The 18644-nt window shown below is 42.1% G+C and overlaps 1 protein-coding gene across 1 annotated transcript; it reads right to left on the reverse strand.

Moving 5' to 3' along the window:
- Positions 1-5134: 5134 nt before the first annotated feature.
- Positions 5135-15730, reverse strand: ndnf (neuron-derived neurotrophic factor). Its single transcript, XM_067514128.1, has 4 exons — positions 15258-15730; positions 8909-9103; positions 8456-8580; positions 5135-7253 (listed from the first exon to the last, which is right to left on the reverse strand). The coding sequence occupies exons 2-4, from the start codon at positions 9100-9102 to the stop codon at positions 5857-5859; spliced, it is 1716 nt and encodes a 571-aa protein (XP_067370229.1). The 5' UTR covers position 9103; positions 15258-15730; the 3' UTR covers positions 5135-5856.
- Between the last annotated feature and the right edge of the window lie 2914 nt (positions 15731-18644).

Here is an 18644-nt window from a genome sequence, read left to right on the forward strand (position 1 = left end):
TCATGATGTGCTTGTTTACCTCAGAGTCAATGAGCTGGTGTGCTCCAGTGTTCATGCCAGACTCGGGTAAACATGTCCTTGGGTAGGGATTTCACCCTCAAATCACTTTTGTAGTTGAGATGTCATCAATGGCCTAGAGTCATATTTCAGGTGTATTACAGAGGGTTAAGCCATAGGAGAGGGTTACAGGGAGACTTACTGGGTGACAAGTCTGATCACTGCACTGAGAGGGCCTTTGTGTGTGTCCAACTCCACCCATGTCGTCCTTAGTCCATTTCTGTCTCTGACCTCTCTGTCAGTGCCTTGGCCTGTCGGGGCAGGACGATTAAATGTCATGACCCCTTTCTTCCTCTGTGCCCTCTGAGGAGCTTCCAACCCATTAACTTTCACTCAGCTTTCACTAAGATCCCTGGGTTATCCCCACTACCTCTGATCACCAACACCTGCACAAAAGACACACAGAAACACACATACAGCAGTCATCTCCTGAACCAGGGAACCCATTATTGGGCAGGATAGCTTGGTCTGCACAGATGACACTCACAATCTCTGGTTTGTGTGTAGGTATTTCACTCATGACTGAGACCCATATATAAGACCTTGTGTGCTTCGTCTGGGACAGTCAGAACTTGGGTCTGAAGTTTGAGCTTCTGTCAATGTTTTCTGTGATGTGTAAGTCATTACTTGTGTGAATTGTGTCAATAGTCTTAGAAAAGCCAGAGCATCAGTACATTCCGATGGGGACACAGGACCAAGACTTTGAACCTGACAGTACCCAGTTATGGAACTGATCCATTGATCAGTGGCCAGACTGCCAGTTGAGTCTCTGAAGGCCAAAAACTGCAGAAAGGGCAATGTTAAGAAAAGGATTGTATTGAAATAAATACTTTCAGGGTTTCTTTTTTTCTAAGTAAATATTTTCACTGGAGGAAAACCTCAGTTTGGCAAACATACAAATGGTTCCATACAAGATTTTCCGAATGGATGTGTGCATTTTTCTGAAATCTCCCAAACCTGATACTGTAGACTGAGGGGCCAGACCACCTTTTGTTTCATGTTTCAGAAACCCACGCAGTCACTCACCACAGCTCCCTATTTCAAGGCTGTCACTGAGTAGCCAGCAAACCATTTCCTGAAGCTCCGAGGTCACTGTATAAATGATGTTTTCATTTGACAACCTAGGTCGCCACGAAAGCAGGGTCTTCGGAGGGAGCCTTTTGAAATTACAGTACTGATGAAGCGTGAGAAATTACAGGCACTTAGAAGTGATTTCATGAGGACAAGAGAGCAGGGGGACCACCCCTATGCCGCTCAGGCCAGAGGGAGCGATGGCAGTGAGTACACAAACACTCAAGTCTTTCTGGGTGCACACAGCTAATACAGACCGACAGCACATACACACATCCGCATACACTCTCACACACAAAAGTCCTCAAATGCACATCAGGTATGCCGAATTGTTTGTCCCTGTGTATGATAATAAAACTGAACTTAGAGTTAAAAATAGAGCAGGGTTAAACAAAACTCCTATTCGGAAGCCAAGCATTATTTTTTTCACTGCTTGAGTTATCCTAATGGAGATCAACTGAGACGGGCAATGCCTGAGGGCCACTGCTCCCTCCCCACCCATCCTGGGAACGGACTCTTGGTCAGGATGGGTTTGGAAGGAAGCTTCTGATTTCTGCCTGTCTCTCTGTTAAATAAGAGATGGTTTAGACCTGAGCCACAACAAAGATATATCCCACTGAAGTGGAATCATTTTCATCATCGATCTATCTCTTAGCCAGGACTCCATCTCTGTGTGAGTGGTTGAGCTTTCAAATCGTCATAATTTCATTCTACAGTGTTTATTTGGGTGATTTCTGAGACCGTGCCACCAGTTTAAGGTTAAATAATTTAATTTAACCACTTTCAAGTATAGGACAAAGCCCGTAGATGGCAGGAGTCTTTCATTCATTACTGAGACGTTTTTTTTATACATACGGCGGTGTTTCACTGCTTTTCTCTGCCACAGGAGCTACATTCAAAGCCCTCCCAGCGTGTCCGTCTGTTTGCTGTCTGTCTGTGTTTGGATTCTGTTCGAGCCTCTGCTCCCTTTTCACGATCTCTGTCCAAAAGTGTCACTCAGCTCTAAGTTGAGCAGCAAATGCATTCATGCACACAAGGACAAAACACACTCACAAATGCCAACTCCTAAAGCCCTTCTTAAAGAGGGGTAGTGGTGGGAGTCTTACTTCTGCAACAAATTACAACTGTTCACTTTGACCAAAGTTTTTTTTCCAGTGAGGTCATTAATGTGAAGGAATAATTGGATGTTTTGGCAAATTACTGGACACATTTGCCATTTGCCAACACTTTTTTGCCAAGAGTTATATGAAAATACTCTCGTATCTGCCCATTAAATATGAAGTTACAACCAGGAGATAGTTAAGCTTAACCTAGCATAAAGACTGGAAAATGGGCTCTGTTCATCACAAAAATTCAGTGAAAAAAAAAAACAAAAAAAACAGAGAATAAACAAACGAACAAACATCCATCCATCAATCCATTATCTTAACCCTTTATCTTTGCTAAGAGTCACAGAGGCCTGTTAACATGTTAATTATTTTACCTTTGACTAGAGCAAGTCTTGCTGTTTCCCCACAGGTTATGTTAAATCCTGCTAAAAGTGTGAAATCAGTTCACATTTCCCTAAATGTTTAACAGGTCTCCTGTTTACCAATCAGTCTGATTCGTTGGAAGTGTCATTGGTCCTTCACATTTCTTGATATACTGTACACATACACATAATATTTTGTATGAAAACCACCATGTGGTATTAAAGTTGTGGCTGGTTGAGCTAAACTCTCCAGAGATTAAAAGACAATTCAGCTCCCTACTGCTCAGAATTTGTGCATAATGTTATATCTTGTCTTAGTGCCTAAATCTGTAACCCCAAACATTTTTAAACTATAGCTTTGAATTAAACATGGGACATACATTGTTTTAATTAGAGAGCTTTAGAGTTGCTGGTTGCTTTTTTATTCACAGGGTCAGTCTAGTTCATACTTTCAGGCTGTAACAAGAAAGCAAAGAGCACATTTCCCAAACAACTTTTCCTCTAAAGTAGTTGAGAAGACGTCTGACACTCTGAGACCAGCAAAGACCGAGTGGTTTTATATTTATGCTAAATAAGTCATGTTAAAAATCTATTTTTTGCATTCAGGCATTTTCAGGTTTAATTGAGGTATTATACAGAGCATAGATTTGTTTAATTTGCTTAGGCTGACCTCACATCAGGCTAAATGTACAGAGGCGAGTCAAACTAACTGAACCAGGAGTCAGAGCCAGCTCTTATGTGCATGGCTGTGATTACTCCACCACCTTCCTGAGAGCCACATGTCTGTCTCCACTCCTTACCCTGCTCCATGTACACACATATATACAAAACTCATACATCAAAGTCCTCCACTCATTACCACGCAAAAGATAAACACGGACAGCCCTGCAGTTGGTTAGAGGCTGGGATAGAGGTTTCTCTGTATATGAGTGTGTTTGCATTTGTTTGTGAAGAGATTGGCTGAAACATACTGGCAAAAGAGAAGTGTCTGTATGTTTTTTCATTCCGAGTTGATGAGAGAGCAGGGGATTCTCTAAAGAAGCAAAGGACTTCACAGCTGATCTTATTCACTCATGAAGGATAACATTTTAGGCATTTTAGAGTGGGCTAGCTTAATTAGTGGCACTTTACAAGGAAATCCATGACAGTCCCACAACTCTCTGGAAACTCCTCCACATTATTCCAGAATAAGAGCAGGTTAATGGAGGCCAGGTGGAGTCACCCTGCATTTCCTCAGACCAGAAGCAATTGATCGACACTGAGTTGCGGTGATGAATTGGGGTGCAGCTACCCAGAATCACGGTCAGGATGGAAACATGGCAATTCACAAGCAACAGATGTGCTTCTTGGCCACAACAGAGGGAGAATTTCCATTCACCTGAGACTACACCTAATTGGAACGTGTGGATATGCGCAATGATGTGTGTCTGTCTTTTCTCCTTGCTTATTTGTGGTTGACTATGTCTAATGGTTAAACAGTATGCAAGTCACCCAACCCTCCTAAATTTAGAGCATGTTTTTAGTGTGTGGGTTTTTAAAAAAATAACAACAGGTTATGTGAAGAGAATAAATACTTATGAGATTGTGGCCTGTTCAGAATCACCTGCTTTTATTTTGAAATGGTGTCATTTCAAATGTTGTCTAAAACTTAAGTGCATACTGTAAGTGTGCTATTGTGATTAGTGTATTAGTCTAGCATTTTTGCTCTTTTTTTTTAATTGCAAAGAATTCAACTTACTTTATTCAACTGAAAATATTTTGTTATGGACAGATTTGGGTAAGAAGTATTTCAGTATTATAGGGCCTGAATGTGACACATCTGACTCCTATCAGACCCCCCTCCACCCATTATGATACTGAGCTCATACATCATTCCATGTATGAAATGCAAATGTCCTGATTGATAACATCCTGTGTAGCAACATTTGTATTTCATCATCGAGGAGATGTGGTGTACAAAGCATGTTACAGAGCAGAACGTTAGTAACTGATTTTATACAAGAAATGGGGGGAGGATCTGAAACAGATGATGTATACTGTGAGAGCTGTAAAGAGCCAAAACAAGCTTCTTGTTGTTAAGCACTCACTGTAAGTAGACTATTTGAAGTAAAAAATACTAATGTTAATTCTTCTTCAGCCAGACAATGAACTGCACTCCAAAGCATTCAAAGATGCACCAATTTATTACTGGGCATCTATAAGAATGTACATCGCTGGACATAGATGGGACTGAAAACTATAATGATGTAATATTTTTTAGTGCATTAAGCACCACTTGTGGGATGTAGAAAAAGAAACATCTTAAAAGTTATTTTCAGCTTCATCCCTCATATCTTTTCTTGCCACAAATCATTATTAGGGATCAAGTTATCATTTCGAATAACTGTGAGTATCGTGTTGTGCTTATGCAACCCTAATACAGGCGTCTCAGTCTATAAACCTAATACATGCTCTCTGCTGGTCTTTCATCTCAGATCCGCGATTGTGATGTTAACTGCTTGGCAAAAGAACATGACACCCAGGGTGACACAGGGATTACTTGTTCTATATTTACTGTTTATGTACATGAATATTGGCAGGACAAGTCTGTACATGTGACACACAGTGATACAGTGATAATAACACAGATCTCCAGCACAGAACACATTTACAAGATGGGCTTCAGGGGAAACACTGGCTGAGATACATCAGGGAATGTCTATGACAACTATGACAACTTCCTCATAAAACTGGAATTATAGCAGTTACTATTGTCCTCAATAAAAATAGACAAAAGAAAGACAAACAGTATAAAATAATTTAAATTTCTCCTAAAACACGTAGTGAATATGCAGTGAGCGATCTTTACAACACAGACAGCTATTGTATCTTCTCTGGTCAATACAATTTGAAACTGGGGGAGCAAACAAATAGTATGACAGACAAAAGCAAAAGTCATGCAGCAACAAAGAAACATACAAGATGAAAGCTGATCTTCTTTGAAGGTCTGGCTCCCCAGTGGCAACACGATGTCAAGACGACAAGCCCAGGAACAAAGCAGCTCGCGCTACGGGCCACCCAGACGTGCCACGATGAAATGTAAACATAAATATACAGGTTGATTTCTCTCTCTACAAACAGTTCAGTCACTGCCACAGGCCCATCAGCTGTGTGAGTAGTCAGTCTGTATACACTCCTTAGTAGAATATCACTTAGAGTTAAATAAACTTATTTAATATATATATTTTTTATAATAGATTTATTCTTTGCAGAGTCATTTAACAGTATTTCCTTGTTTTGACCAGTTTGCTCTGGTATTTCACTGAGTGGCCACTGTGTCCCACCACATAAACGTCCAGCAGGTAGGTCTTGCCTGGTTCCATACCCGTGACGGTCTCTGTAGTCACAGCTTTCTGCAGGTTCGGGCTGTGGAAGTACTTGCACAGCACCTTTTCCGACTTCCTGCGGGTCTCTGGCCCGGCACACTGGTTTTGTTCCCGGCGTCGCTGCTCCTCCCCGTAATTATCAGCCACCTCCTTGCGGTAAATGCAGTATTTGTTGCGGTCCTGTGTGCCCAGCCAGGCTACAGTGACTGAGGAGCAAGTGCGCAGCTTGTCAAAGGCTTTGATGCGCGTGTCCTCTGGAAGCGAAGGGAATGGCTGCTTGCTGCTGGGTCGTGTGGTGGCTAGCACCTTCAAAGTGGAGGCTCCTTTCCTGCTACCACGCAGGCGGATCAGGTACTTGGCTTTGGGCTTTCCCCGTAACTGGAACTGCCGTACCCCTTCCACGTTCTGGGAGAGGAGCAACTTTCCATCTCGCCTCACCTGCACCTGCACGGCATCCAGGCATGTATGGACAAACAGAGTGACCCTCTGGTGAGAAGACACAGGAGCAAAGCGGAGAAATTTGCTGCCTTTCCTCTTGATAAAGACATCTGACACTTTGCCATCCTTCAGCTCCACCGTCTTTTGACGAGCCTCCTCCTTAGTGCGGGCGAAAGTTCCCACATATGCTGTGCTGGTGTTTATAGCAGAATTCACAGCAAACACATCAAAGTAGTACTGTGTGTCTGGTTTCAGATCTGACACAGTGAAAATGTTTTTATTGCCAATGCACACTTTCTGAATGTCTGATGCTTTGGGTTTGGCTGTGTACGCCCGTGAGATCTTGTTACTTGTGAGCCCTCTGTCTTTGCCAAAACCATTGTCAGAGGGAACGAAGCCAAAGTGCACAAAGTCAAAAGGACTAAAGTCTCTGCCGGGCTTTGGAGCCAGCATGAAGGCATCATCAGTGCTCATCTTAGCTTCAGCAGCACACATGCTCTTGAAATTGTGCTCCTTGTTGATTACCACACAATACTGGACAGGCTGGCCCATCAGAGAGCCCGTAGGCGTAGGCTTCCAGGCCAAAGTGACAGTGGTACGGCCCAGGGCAGTCACATCCACACGAGGGTCGTAAGGCAGCTCCGGGTAGGGCTGGTCAGACTCTGGGGTCGTTGTGGCATACACCTTGAAGTTGCTGTCTTTCTCTGTGGACAGCAGCTCTAGCTGGTAGAGGCCAGAGGGCGTGCTTGTGGCCACATAGGACTCCACATCATTACCCTTGTAGGTAAAGAGCTCTGTCCCTTCATCTACTGTCACCTGCTGTTTCTGCTGGTCCAGAGGTTCAGGCTCTCCTGGGAAACAAAAACGAAAATACACAACATGAGCTCTTTGCTTGTCACTGAATCCTAATGGGCAGACATTTTTCCTTACAAATTTTAAACAAGTTAACCAAGGTTTTAGTCGTGACCTTTACAATATTTTTCTTCTATTTCATGTTTTGGTTTTGATGAAAAATAATTTCCACCCCTACACAAAAAAAAAAAAGTTTAATGTGTTGATGCTGTGAGGTTATGATGAAGCTCTGCAAGCCTCATGGACTATTAACCCTGCACATGGTAGCCCTGTTTTCTCTCCAAACATCCCCAAAGATCACAGGGCAGTATTCACCCGGCTTTCCAGTGAAAGTGTGCTACAAAGAGATGCCTTGTAGCCTCTATGTGTGAGAGAGAGTCCACGTTCTTACTTTGGCTTGAGCAAGAAACCATAATATTATGTTTGTCAACTACAGAGTGTGCTCAGTAGTGTACTAAAAATTAATGCTCAAAGATCTACTCCCACCAGAGACATTTAGCAAAAGGAGCTGTAAAGACAGGAAACAATTCACCAGCTCAACTACTCCTGAAACACATCTTGTGGAGTCAGTCTTATACCAATGGCAATGCACGTGTCCAGGTCCATATTTGTTCTGTCACAATTTACTTCCAGATCAAGACAAATCTTTACTCTTGAAGCAAAGTGCTTATCGTCAACAGTCTAACAATGTGGGATTTCATGAGAGCGCAGACACACACACAAACACACACAGGTGCTCACAAATTTACATTCAAATATATGCTCACATCGCCTCTCCACCACTACTTTAGATATCTGGCACAATGTTGTGCGCTGGAAGGACACCCTCCAGATGGAGAAAGTTTTAATTTGAGACAGAAAGGAGCAAAGAGAAAGAAAGAAGAAAAGGGAAAGAGGAAGGAAGACAGAGTGCACCAAGATTTACCTTAAAAAGCCCAAGGCAGCTTAAGTAAAGGGACGTAATGGCTTTGATTCAGCAGGCTGAATAGAGTAGAGCGATTCTCTAAAATTATAGATGTCAACATGGGCCGAGTCAGACATCATAAGTGGTCAGACTAGACACGACGACTGTGTCTTAATTAAAACCCACCAAAACACAAAGCCTAACATCAGTGCGTAGGTTAATTGTGTGTGGGGGATAGTGATATTTCCACATAACGTGTGATTAACCTCTTCCACTGCTGCCTGGTGTCAATTATACCTGATCCCTCTCCACTGGCCTCTTCTGGCAGCTCCTGCAATGTAAGTTTCCACTCCAGAGGAGCATCACAAGGTGTCACGGTCACAGACAGAGGTGTGTTGTCTTCCTCCACCACAAAGTAGTACCTGCGGAAAATAGTAGTCCTGATATGAGCATCAGCACTAGTAATTCACGATAGGTGATACTAATGGTGAACTGACCTTGGTTTTGCTCTGTCTGAGCTCGGAGAGACTCAATTACACGAAAACAACTTTCTCATCTATTATTTAGTTTTTGCATCAACACGATAGGTCACATTACAGAAAAACATCTTACGTTTCCTGTCTATTTACAGTAAGTGCCTATATCCAAGTTTAATGTTTTTCTCTGTGACCAGTCAGCAGTAGAGGGTGGAACTGCAGTTTTTAATTGACAATAAGCTTATGAAATTATTACAGCCTCGGGAATACTTACCTTTTAGCTGTATCCCTGAACAGGTAGCCACTGATCTCTGCTCCGTCTGGTATGACCGAGGAGTCGTGGAATAGAGACTTGTCTCTGATCTGCATCTGGAAGAGCCCTTCGTCTCTTGTGGGCAGTTTCTGGGCCACAGCTCCTAGACCCAACAGCACTAGTAGCAGCACACTCCAGCCTTTACAATGCCTCATTCTAAAAGGACAGAGAAAAAGTACTTTTATTCACAGTGTGACATACTTCCTAGGAGGCCGAGTTAGCCTTTGCATTTTGCAGCCAGCTTGTGGTTAACTTAGTTCAGCCTTAAGACTGAAAACGGAGAAACAACTAGCCTGTGTCTAAGTTCTATCAATCTTCTCAAATAACACTTTCCTAGAAGGCAAATCAGAAACCTTCCCAAAATTTCAATATTTTTAAAACTAAACATTCAGTTGGGTTTGAATCCCTTTATAATGGAATGGCAAATGCACTAAAACAAAGAATCTTTTATCAAATCACGTAATGCAGATACATCTAGTACAAATGTTCCTTCATCAACAAAAATGACAAAAATGGTTAAGAAGAATATCAAAAATGAAAATCATATTATAGGAAAAGCTTCCATTCCCCTTGATAAATTGCTAAAAATTGAATTTTAATTATTTTCTAAGAAAGAACATTTGTACACATTCCACACATTTAAGAGTGAATGGTATCTATAGGTCTGTTTCCTTGCTGGACTTTTCATTTCCACAGCACAGATTTTGCATTTCCAAATCCCCAGGAAGAAATTAGCATGCTGATATGATAAAAGTGTGACATTCAGTGAGTGCCACCTCCCAACCAGGGATGTTCTGGGAAGTAGAAATACTGCCCCTAAATTAGACCTTTTTTCTGTGATGGAAATGCAGGTAGAGGAACTAAGGTTCCTCGTCCTCAGGAAAAGTTCCTGCAATGGAAACTGGCCTTATGTGCCACCACTGTGATCAATTGCTGACCTGTCAAGGCTGTACCCTTTTGTCTAGTGACAGCAAGGATCAGCTACAGCCCCTTATCAGGATAAGTTATTTAGACAATGGATGGGTGGATTAATCTTTCATTAAACTCTCATCATAAGTGTGCCTTCAAATTTGGAAGATTTTTCTTTACATTAAAACCAAACAAGAAAAGAGGTTCTGTTAAGATGTTTTTGTTCTTTTTTTCCTTTTGGACAGAAACAGACTAGCTGTCTCCCATTTCTGGTGTTCATGCTAACCAAAGCTACAGTAAACAAAACAGCTTTCTATTTAGTGTTCAGACTTAACAGAGGTATCTATCTTTCAACTAATCCTCAGCTAAAAAGTGAATAAAACATTTACACCACCTGGCAGTTTTCATCCAAAATTATATGTTCTTTGTAAGTATTTTATGATATTATTATATAACTAATCAATGCTGATGAATCATTATGAGTTAACCACCTGTCAGCACATGAAGTAGTTAAAATCAGCTACAAGTGACCTTTGACCCTAATTTATTAATTAATTTGTAGTACAATCATAACCATAATCAGTTTTGTTTGAAATGCATCTTGCTGGAGTACCTTTACTTTGTACTTTTAGTAAAATGTAGACACTCTGCTTAGTGCTTTTACTTGAGTAAATGTTTTGAAGTGGTACTTGTATTAGAGAATTATTTGGGGCCAATACTTGCACATTTACTTGAGTATTGAGTTTGTGGACTTCTACTACCTCTGCACACAGGGTATCAAGTTAAGCTGTGTATGGGGCTGTGTAGCTGGAGACTGCTTAGCGAGGCCATGTTGACCCTTGTCCTCCATGACTTTATAGAGACCTTCGGTAGTAAAGTTGTGACATATTTTACTAACAATATGTGCAAAATGTCTATTTTTACTATGGAAATGTAGAGCAGCTTCATGCTGTTTCTTTTTTATTTTGCCTTAATTAACATGTAACATTAATCCTGGGTAACAACACAGAGTAAAACTAAAGGAAGAGTGGACGAGTGCTGCCGGCCACAGGGAGGACGGGGGGTTAGATTTAGCCATAGACGGGTAAAGAAAAGACATTGCTCAGAGCACCTGGGAGCCACAATATTTCATTAAATGCTAAATATAAAAATCCCCAAATTCACATTGTTTAGGTTTTGTTGACAATAATGTACAAATATTTGGTGGTTTAGTCCACAAATGGAGGCTGTGGCTCAGGACAACGTGCGGGTGACCATGGCTGAAAGCCTTTCACGTATCCCCTGTCTATTGATTTTGCCCCATTGATTGCAGTTGATGGAAATGCCAAATCCCTGGTGATTTAATCAGCGTAATGATGGCAGATTAGCCAGATACTTTACTGCCATTTACTGCAAGCGAGATGGTGTCCTTTTAATGACCCCTCTCCCTTTCTCAGCTCACCCTCCCTCATCTGTCTCTTTCCCTTGATCACGTTTTTTTTTTCATCAACAAATAATCCCCTTTTCTTTCACACTTGTGCACATTCAGCTTTCCCTCTCTGTCCCTTGTTACACTTCCTCCCTGTTTTTCTTCCTAAACAGAGTGAGATAACTAAAACCAGAGGAGCCAGGCCCAGACGAACCTCCGCACTGCAAACATGGATTCATTTCTACATTATGGCCCTTTTAAAACACAAGAACGGGAAAAAGCCATTGACAGCTCCTGTCAGTGTCTCTGTCTCTTCTGTTGTCTGAGCTCAGCCTCCTGTCGAAGCGCCAGACTTCAGAGAGCAAAAGGAAGGCTGCCTAAGTGGTACTTTGAGGTTTGACTCACGCAGGGAGTGGAGATTCTCATCGTCTCAGCTTGTCTCATTCCACTTCAGAAGCGTGTCAGTCGGAACAAAGACATGTCTATTAATACTCAAGGCAGCACTGAGGTGGTATGTACAGAGCTTCATTCCAACATCCCCCTAACACCACACAGACACAGCGAGGGCCGCGTCCCCCGGCCAGCTCTGTCCACCACACTGATGTCATTACACATAATGTCTGCTATCACTCATACTGTAAGGGTTTTATCACCACTGTCATTAGCACATTTGATGTCCGCCTTCAATGTGTTCCTCACATGTGACACTACTGATTTAAACCCTATGACGGTGCCTAACGGGACATCTACTGCGCCCACATCCACTGAGGTACTTTAGTTTTCACAGTATACTGCACATGAATGTTAGAGCAGTTGTGGCCGTTCACTGCGGTTGCATGGACCAGCGCACAGTCAACATAGTCACAGAGCCTGCCGTGGATCTGCTTTTACATGCGGGCATGTACCGTTCTCATGGCAGAGTTCCCTTACCAAAATAACACATCAAAAAACCTGCATATGGAACAAATAAAGTCTAATGTTTAATTAGAACGAGGAGGAATGTATGATTGTAAACTCAAGAATGGATCATTTTGAGGCAAGGTCACTTGTAATCTTGTCAAGTTTGTTTCACTGTAGCTTTTCTCTGTTAAATCTCAAGTTTATATTTCACTTTTAATAGAATTGTCTAACCTTTTTGGGGAGGGAAATATCCTGTATTCTGTGAAAAATTGGAATTTAGAGGGCTGTTTAATGTGAGTAGAGGGCACCTTCAGCAGCTGAAAAAGATTTTTTTATCAATAGAGGAAACGATGGTTATTATCTTTCCCATGGCTGTTCAACACATCTAGTATCAATCTTAGGCAGCAGTAAGAAAAGAAAACAAAGAGGATAAACTCACTCCCTCCCAATTTGTGTGCGGCCGTTTTAAATTTTTGCTATAACGGCTTTGGCCCCGTTCTAATGTGAGGTCAACACAAGCAAATCATGTGCAAAAGCAAAACTAAATGTTCACACTATTGTCTTTACATTTCCCAGATGGAGGCAATCTCTCTAGTGACACCAATCAAATGCAAAATTAAGATCATTCACAATCCGCTGATGATTAAAGCAAAAATGTATCAATTACGTGCAACAATTCCGCCCCAATTTTCATCCACCTGATCAACTCATTTTAAGTGTTTCTCTGTAAGGATATGGAGCAGAACACATGCACACATCTGCTCGTGCATGTGCGCACCAAACTGCCCCTGACCTCCCCTTTCTCCCTTCACTTTGTTTAGCCGGTCTCCATCTCCTTCCCTCCAGCTCCTTGTCAAGACGGATAAGCCTCCTGCCTGCTGCCACATGGAGCTCATTAACAGAACAGGAGGGAATAAAAAACAGTTTAATTTCAACACAAATAAAGAGACATTTCGGATTCCACCCAACAAGACGCCTGGCTTGGGCTTGCAGGACCCAAAGCCTATGTGTGTTTTCTTTAAGGAAGTCTGAAGGCAGATTTATGGTGGGTCCTCAGTAGCAAGCTCCATCACTGCTGTCACTTCAGGGCCAATGTGGGGATTGGAGTGGAGTATATGGAGGCCTGGGAGCCAAAGATGGAACCACACAGAATCTGGACCTGTTGTATCTGCAGGCCAAACTAAAGCAGGTCTGATGCTCTTGGAGCACTAAACAGCTCATTAATGAATTGGTAGAGACTGTGGTGAGGGCTCTAATCCAACAATGGAGAATTTTATCTGGTGTGTGAACATCCACATGCGCATGTGTGCATCCAAATCATAACATTCCTCTGCTCCACTCTGTGTATAAATCTGTGTCATCACTCAGGACCTGTCTCCTCGCCATCCACAAGATCAGTCGCAGCTTCTTAACTATCCACATCATCCGAACCACGAATGCTGGCACAATATACCATGATGGAGAGGAGAGCCCAGTTTCCTTTCCTTCTCATTCTCCACTCCCCTCCCACCCTGCTTCCTTATAATCCACCTCTGGAGCTTCCATTTAGCTCTGCATCCTGAAATGTCTCTGTGTGAGGACGGTCGGATTGCACGGGTTCTAGAAACCAAGACAGAGGGTGGTAGCTCTCACTAATGCTCTGGCATTGTGGCTGCAAAGGTGATCAAATACCCCATGGGAAAGTCATCCATCCACTGCCCATCATCTAGGGAACACATGCAGTGGGCCCTGCTTCCTCTTGAGAAATAAGTCAATCATGGTCCCTTATGCTGTACCCGGGGAAACTAGTTGAGAACAGAAGCACAGACAGCCTGTCCAATAGCTAGTGTAAGCTGCCTCTGCCTCTGCTTGAGTCCATCCGAGGGAGCATAATGGGCGACTTTGCAAAAGTGAATGTTCCCGGGGACTGGGGGTGCACAGGGTGCGGATATGATGAATAATTTAACAAGGAAACAGAAACGCGCGTCCTTAATCTTCCACCAGTGACTCTGGATGTGTGACAAAAGGCGGTGCAGAGGAGACTGTACATACACCGCTGAAGCCTGTCACTTCTGTGGGCGCAAACGTCTATAGCAACACTGGCGGAATTCTTTCAGCCCAACAGTTTTCATATGCAAATCGCGGTTTAGTTACGGTATGCGACGCAGACCTTCCCATTTTAAGACTTTTTTTGTTCATGATTCATTCTCCTGAGAAAGTACAAGGGAGACAGTGTGGCTTCACCCTGCTACTAAATACACTTATTCAAATCCGGGTATGTCTCTCATTAAACACTGACCGTGAGGAAAAACACTGCTCTCACATGGACCGGATGAGGGAAAACAACTCCCAACATGAGCTAAACTGTCATTAATGTGCTTTGAACCACTTTAATAAAAACAAATGAGCCGGCGGTGACTCAAATGTGTACAGATTTTATTTCTAAGAAAAAAAGGATCCTCATGAGGCCGGGCTCTTACAGGTGCGTAAAAGCACCCATGGGTGACACGGTGATGCAAACATTTAACAAAATGTCACTCCTTGTGAAAACAAAAACCAAACAAATGTGCAGAGTTTTTGCACTTTGAAGTAATAGAAATAATGCGCGTAATGGCAAATCGTCTTTATTGGGTGCCGTGTCGCCCTTTGGAGCATGGGAACTCTCGGGAGGCACAAAAGCAGGAGGATTTTCTAAAGTTCATCAGTTTAACGGTCCTCATCAGCACCCCGCCGTGCGCTGCCACAGCCTATGCAGCCCAAACCAAAATAACCCAAAACTAAAAGAGCCTGCGAGTTCGGGCTTGATGTGAAACGTGTTTGAATAACTTTTAACTTCCCCGAGTTGTAAACCTCAAAACCATTTTCTCTCCCTCTCTCATTCTCTCTCTAGCAGACTTTTCAAAGGCACTACTTTACTTGGGGAGTCCGGCTCTGGATTTATGTGGGGGGCGTTTATGCACATCAATAAATAAATAAAACAGTCTCCCAAAAAAATGTTCAAGGAAGAGACGAAGAAAGTTGCTTTCTGATCTAAGAAAATCCTAGAAGATCTGGATCACACGCACAGGCAAGATCATGCAAACACTGCACAGTCTTTAGATGAAACAGTCTTACCTTTCGAAATATGAAATGGCGAAGTTGTCAGAAGGATGGCGCTTCTTGTTCTCAAAACCACTCTGATATCACCAAGATTTAAAAAAAAAGTGCCTCACAACTAAAGCGATTTAAAAGAAAAACCAAAACACAAGTTGTCCTCTACAGTGTCCAGTAGTTTCCCCAGTTTGCACTTCTATTGTTGGTGCCTATCAATCGGATTAGGAGACTGCTCTGGTGCGTGTTTGCAGTTTTCTTGCGGATTTAACTAGTCTCTAGTGGGCAGGAGTGTGTGTGAGCGTGTGTGTGAATGTCTATGAGTGGGTATCCTGAGCGCTGGCAGTGCGTCCCTCCCCTGCCGCGCCGCTGCTATTGAAACCTCCACAGGATTGGAGGCAAAACTGGTGCGAAACTTCGTCTTCCCCTCTGTAGGAAGCCTCCAAGACACAGAACCAGCCCACTTCTTCTGCAGCAACACACCAGACAGTGTGACTGGCCCTAAAACTCTGAGCCTAGAGGAGCCACAGAAAGAAAAATCTAACACACGCGTAACACGTAGGAATTTAATTTGATTCAAAAGCACTTTAGAGTTAACCAGGTTTATGTCATCAAAGCATACATCTGCAGAGACCGGGGTTCCCCCTCATGATTCCCTGGCTGTTTACTCTAAAGCTCCCAGGAAATTATTACTTAGGGGAGAAGCGCCCTGTCGAAGTCACGCAACCCTCGCGGCTATAGCGTGTAGGCAAGTTTTATCACGGGCCCTGATACCTGAATTATAATTTGTTTCCTTTGCACAGCCACAATCGAGACGGTGAGACCTGTGGGGAGTGAGTGGGACAGGACGACGTGAGGCACGGCTGCTGATCAGCTGTGGGTATTTGTTTGTTCCCTTTAGTTAAAGCCTTAGCTCTTATCCAAGATAAGAAGTGAGAATCTAGGAAGTTAATTGCCCCAGATTTGTAGCTTGATGGGGGGTCCATTTCTATCTGAGATAATGTAGATTAAAAGGATGCTGCTGTTTCCTCCCACAGAAGAGCCGTCTTCCGTGCATTTGCAGGACATCTTGCATGAGTAGCTGCGTGTTGCGTTCAGGTACCTGAAGGACCTGGATGGATAACATCTTGTTCTGCAATTTAAACCAGGCGCCACATAAATCAAACATTATTTTACGCGCTATATCCACATTTCGACTGATGGGAACACTGCTATTAAGCATTTGGAAAACGTGACATCCGAACTTGAGTCAGTATTTGTGTTTATAGAGAGCAAAGATTTTAAGGGGAAAAGACAAACATTGAAGTCTGTTTATTTCCAACCATTTGATATGAGAATAGCTACAAATATACAATGAGGAGTGATTCTTGTGGATAGCAGACGCTGAGAAGTTGAATAAAATGTTGGTCCAATGGCGTCATCTAGCGTCTGCTGTAACAAGGCCACAGAGGAAACAGGGAATGAGAAGAGCAGACGAAAAAAAATGTAAAAATTAAACTATGCATACAAACATTAAAAAAACATGATCAGGATCAAATTAACACAATTAAGTAGCAAAAAAAAAAAAAAAAAAAACACGAGTCTGCACATCAAACACACCCTGCCTAATTCCTTTTAAAGGGTTTAGGGTTTAACACGAGAAGGAGAAACTGGTGATGTATGTGGGCCCTGCTTACACACAGGTGCACTTGGGTTGTTGATGTTTGGGTTCATGATTAGTGCCACAGTGAATTTTACAGCCTTGAGATTATAACAGACGCCAAATTGAATCAGTTATTTGCCAGACCACCAAGCTGTGAAAATGAATCCACTCTGGGGACATTTATACTCGCAATATCACCTCACATACACACACAGTCATGCACTGACCAAGCTACATACCAGAATCTTGAAAATGTATCTATACCAGAAACAGTTTAGTGCATTTGGAAGGAGGATAAGGACTTAAACACTCCTTCTAATCCCTCTGCTCTATTTGGGCTTCACTGCAGAGCCCATCTTATCATATTTTAACAGATTTACTGAAGACAGTTCACATAAGATACACATTGTTTTTGAGAAAGTCAACTGAGCCACTCATGCACTTTTCTAACTACACCTCTTTCTTACTTGCACATCCACATCTGGTAGTTTCCACTGTTGGTCTCTGATCAAATTCACTGGCTTTGCTTATATACATCATCACAACAGTCAAGTGTTAGAGTTTACATTAAGCAGTAGTCTAACACAAGTTTAACCTTTAATATCATCTGCATTTTCATTTCACCGGGACTACTTTTTGCTGCAGACCTAAACTTCTTTACAATGTGTTGTGTAGACTGTTTGGAGTAACAATCATGGAAAAATATAAAATAGAAAGATATGTTTTTTTTATGTTTCATATACACTAAAATATGCACAGTAACTCTGCTTGATTTTGGCATTTTCACTTTCAAATCCACCAAATTGACACGATTCCACTTCATTTGGCATTTCAGACCCAAATGATGGATCAGTCTCTCTGAACAGTATCCTCATGGAAACATTAAGGGTGTTTTTTTATTTAACTAATCGTTATCAACATCTACATGAGTATGATTTCACATCTGTGTTTTTCTGAACTAACTAAATTGTAGCACAGAAGAGAATAGTACACTAAAGTTTAAATTGTAAATCTGAAGTGTTCATCAGGATTTCACATATAAAATAAACACTGATTACATTACGTGTTTCCCATAATCATCCTGATATTCATTTGCAAATTATTCCATAATGTTAAATAGATATGAGTGCATAATAAAAAAGTATTGCTTCACAGGGTAAATAAGTTTTAAAATGTTTTTATAAGTTCATATTGTTATGAATGGGTCGTGTTGTGCTTTCAGAAAGTCAAATCAAATGCAAGCTGGAACATCTAACATCTCATTGTGGCTTATGAAGGAAAGCAATCAAATCAAGTAAAAGACATTGTTGAAAACATTCTCCTATATTTCCAGGTATAGCATTATATTAAATTAGTGATTTGTAATGAAAATCTGTCTTTGTGAGTTTACAGTTTATGAGAAAATGCGTAGATTTTTATGACTTCAAGATGTTTGCAGATCGCTCGCAACAGATGCACGCAGAGAGATTATGTGTTGGCCTCAGTCTGTTTGCTTTGGGGGACAACCCATTGACTGTGGCCTCGGCCTAACTGATCTACTTACACTTCCCCAATGGTTCAGGTAATCCATTAATGCTGGGTGGATGGAAAGTAATATCTTTCTGGACTGAAATGCATTCATAAGGTGCTGAGCAGAACCCGGAAGGTGTAATGTGCATCACTCATCTCGCATCCATTTAACGTCATCTGAAAGGCCTTTCATCACAGCTCAAAAAAAGGAGGATGAGGTCTGCCTTTTAGTGGTCTGCCCACGCCAATCTGAGTTCATC

The sequence above is a fragment of the Channa argus genome, chromosome 8 (genome assembly GCF_033026475.1).
Source record: "Channa argus isolate prfri chromosome 8, Channa argus male v1.0, whole genome shotgun sequence".
NCBI lineage: Eukaryota > Metazoa > Chordata > Actinopteri > Anabantiformes > Channidae > Channa > Channa argus.

What these genes read in the sequence shown, in the direction of transcription:
- ndnf (XM_067514128.1), bottom strand. Translation starts at nt 9,102, where the DNA reads ATGAGGCATTGTAAAGGCTGGAGTGTGCTGCTACTAGTGCTGTTGGGT. An exon ending in TTCAGGGATACAGCTAAAAG is followed by an intron (nt 8,581 to 8,908) that starts GTAAGTATTCCC and finishes TATTTTCCGCAG; the next exon opens with GTACTACTTTGTGGTGGAGG. An exon ending in GGCCAGTGGAGAGGGATCAG is followed by an intron (nt 7,254 to 8,455) that starts GTATAATTGACA and finishes TTTGTTTCCCAG; the next exon opens with GAGAGCCTGAACCTCTGGAC.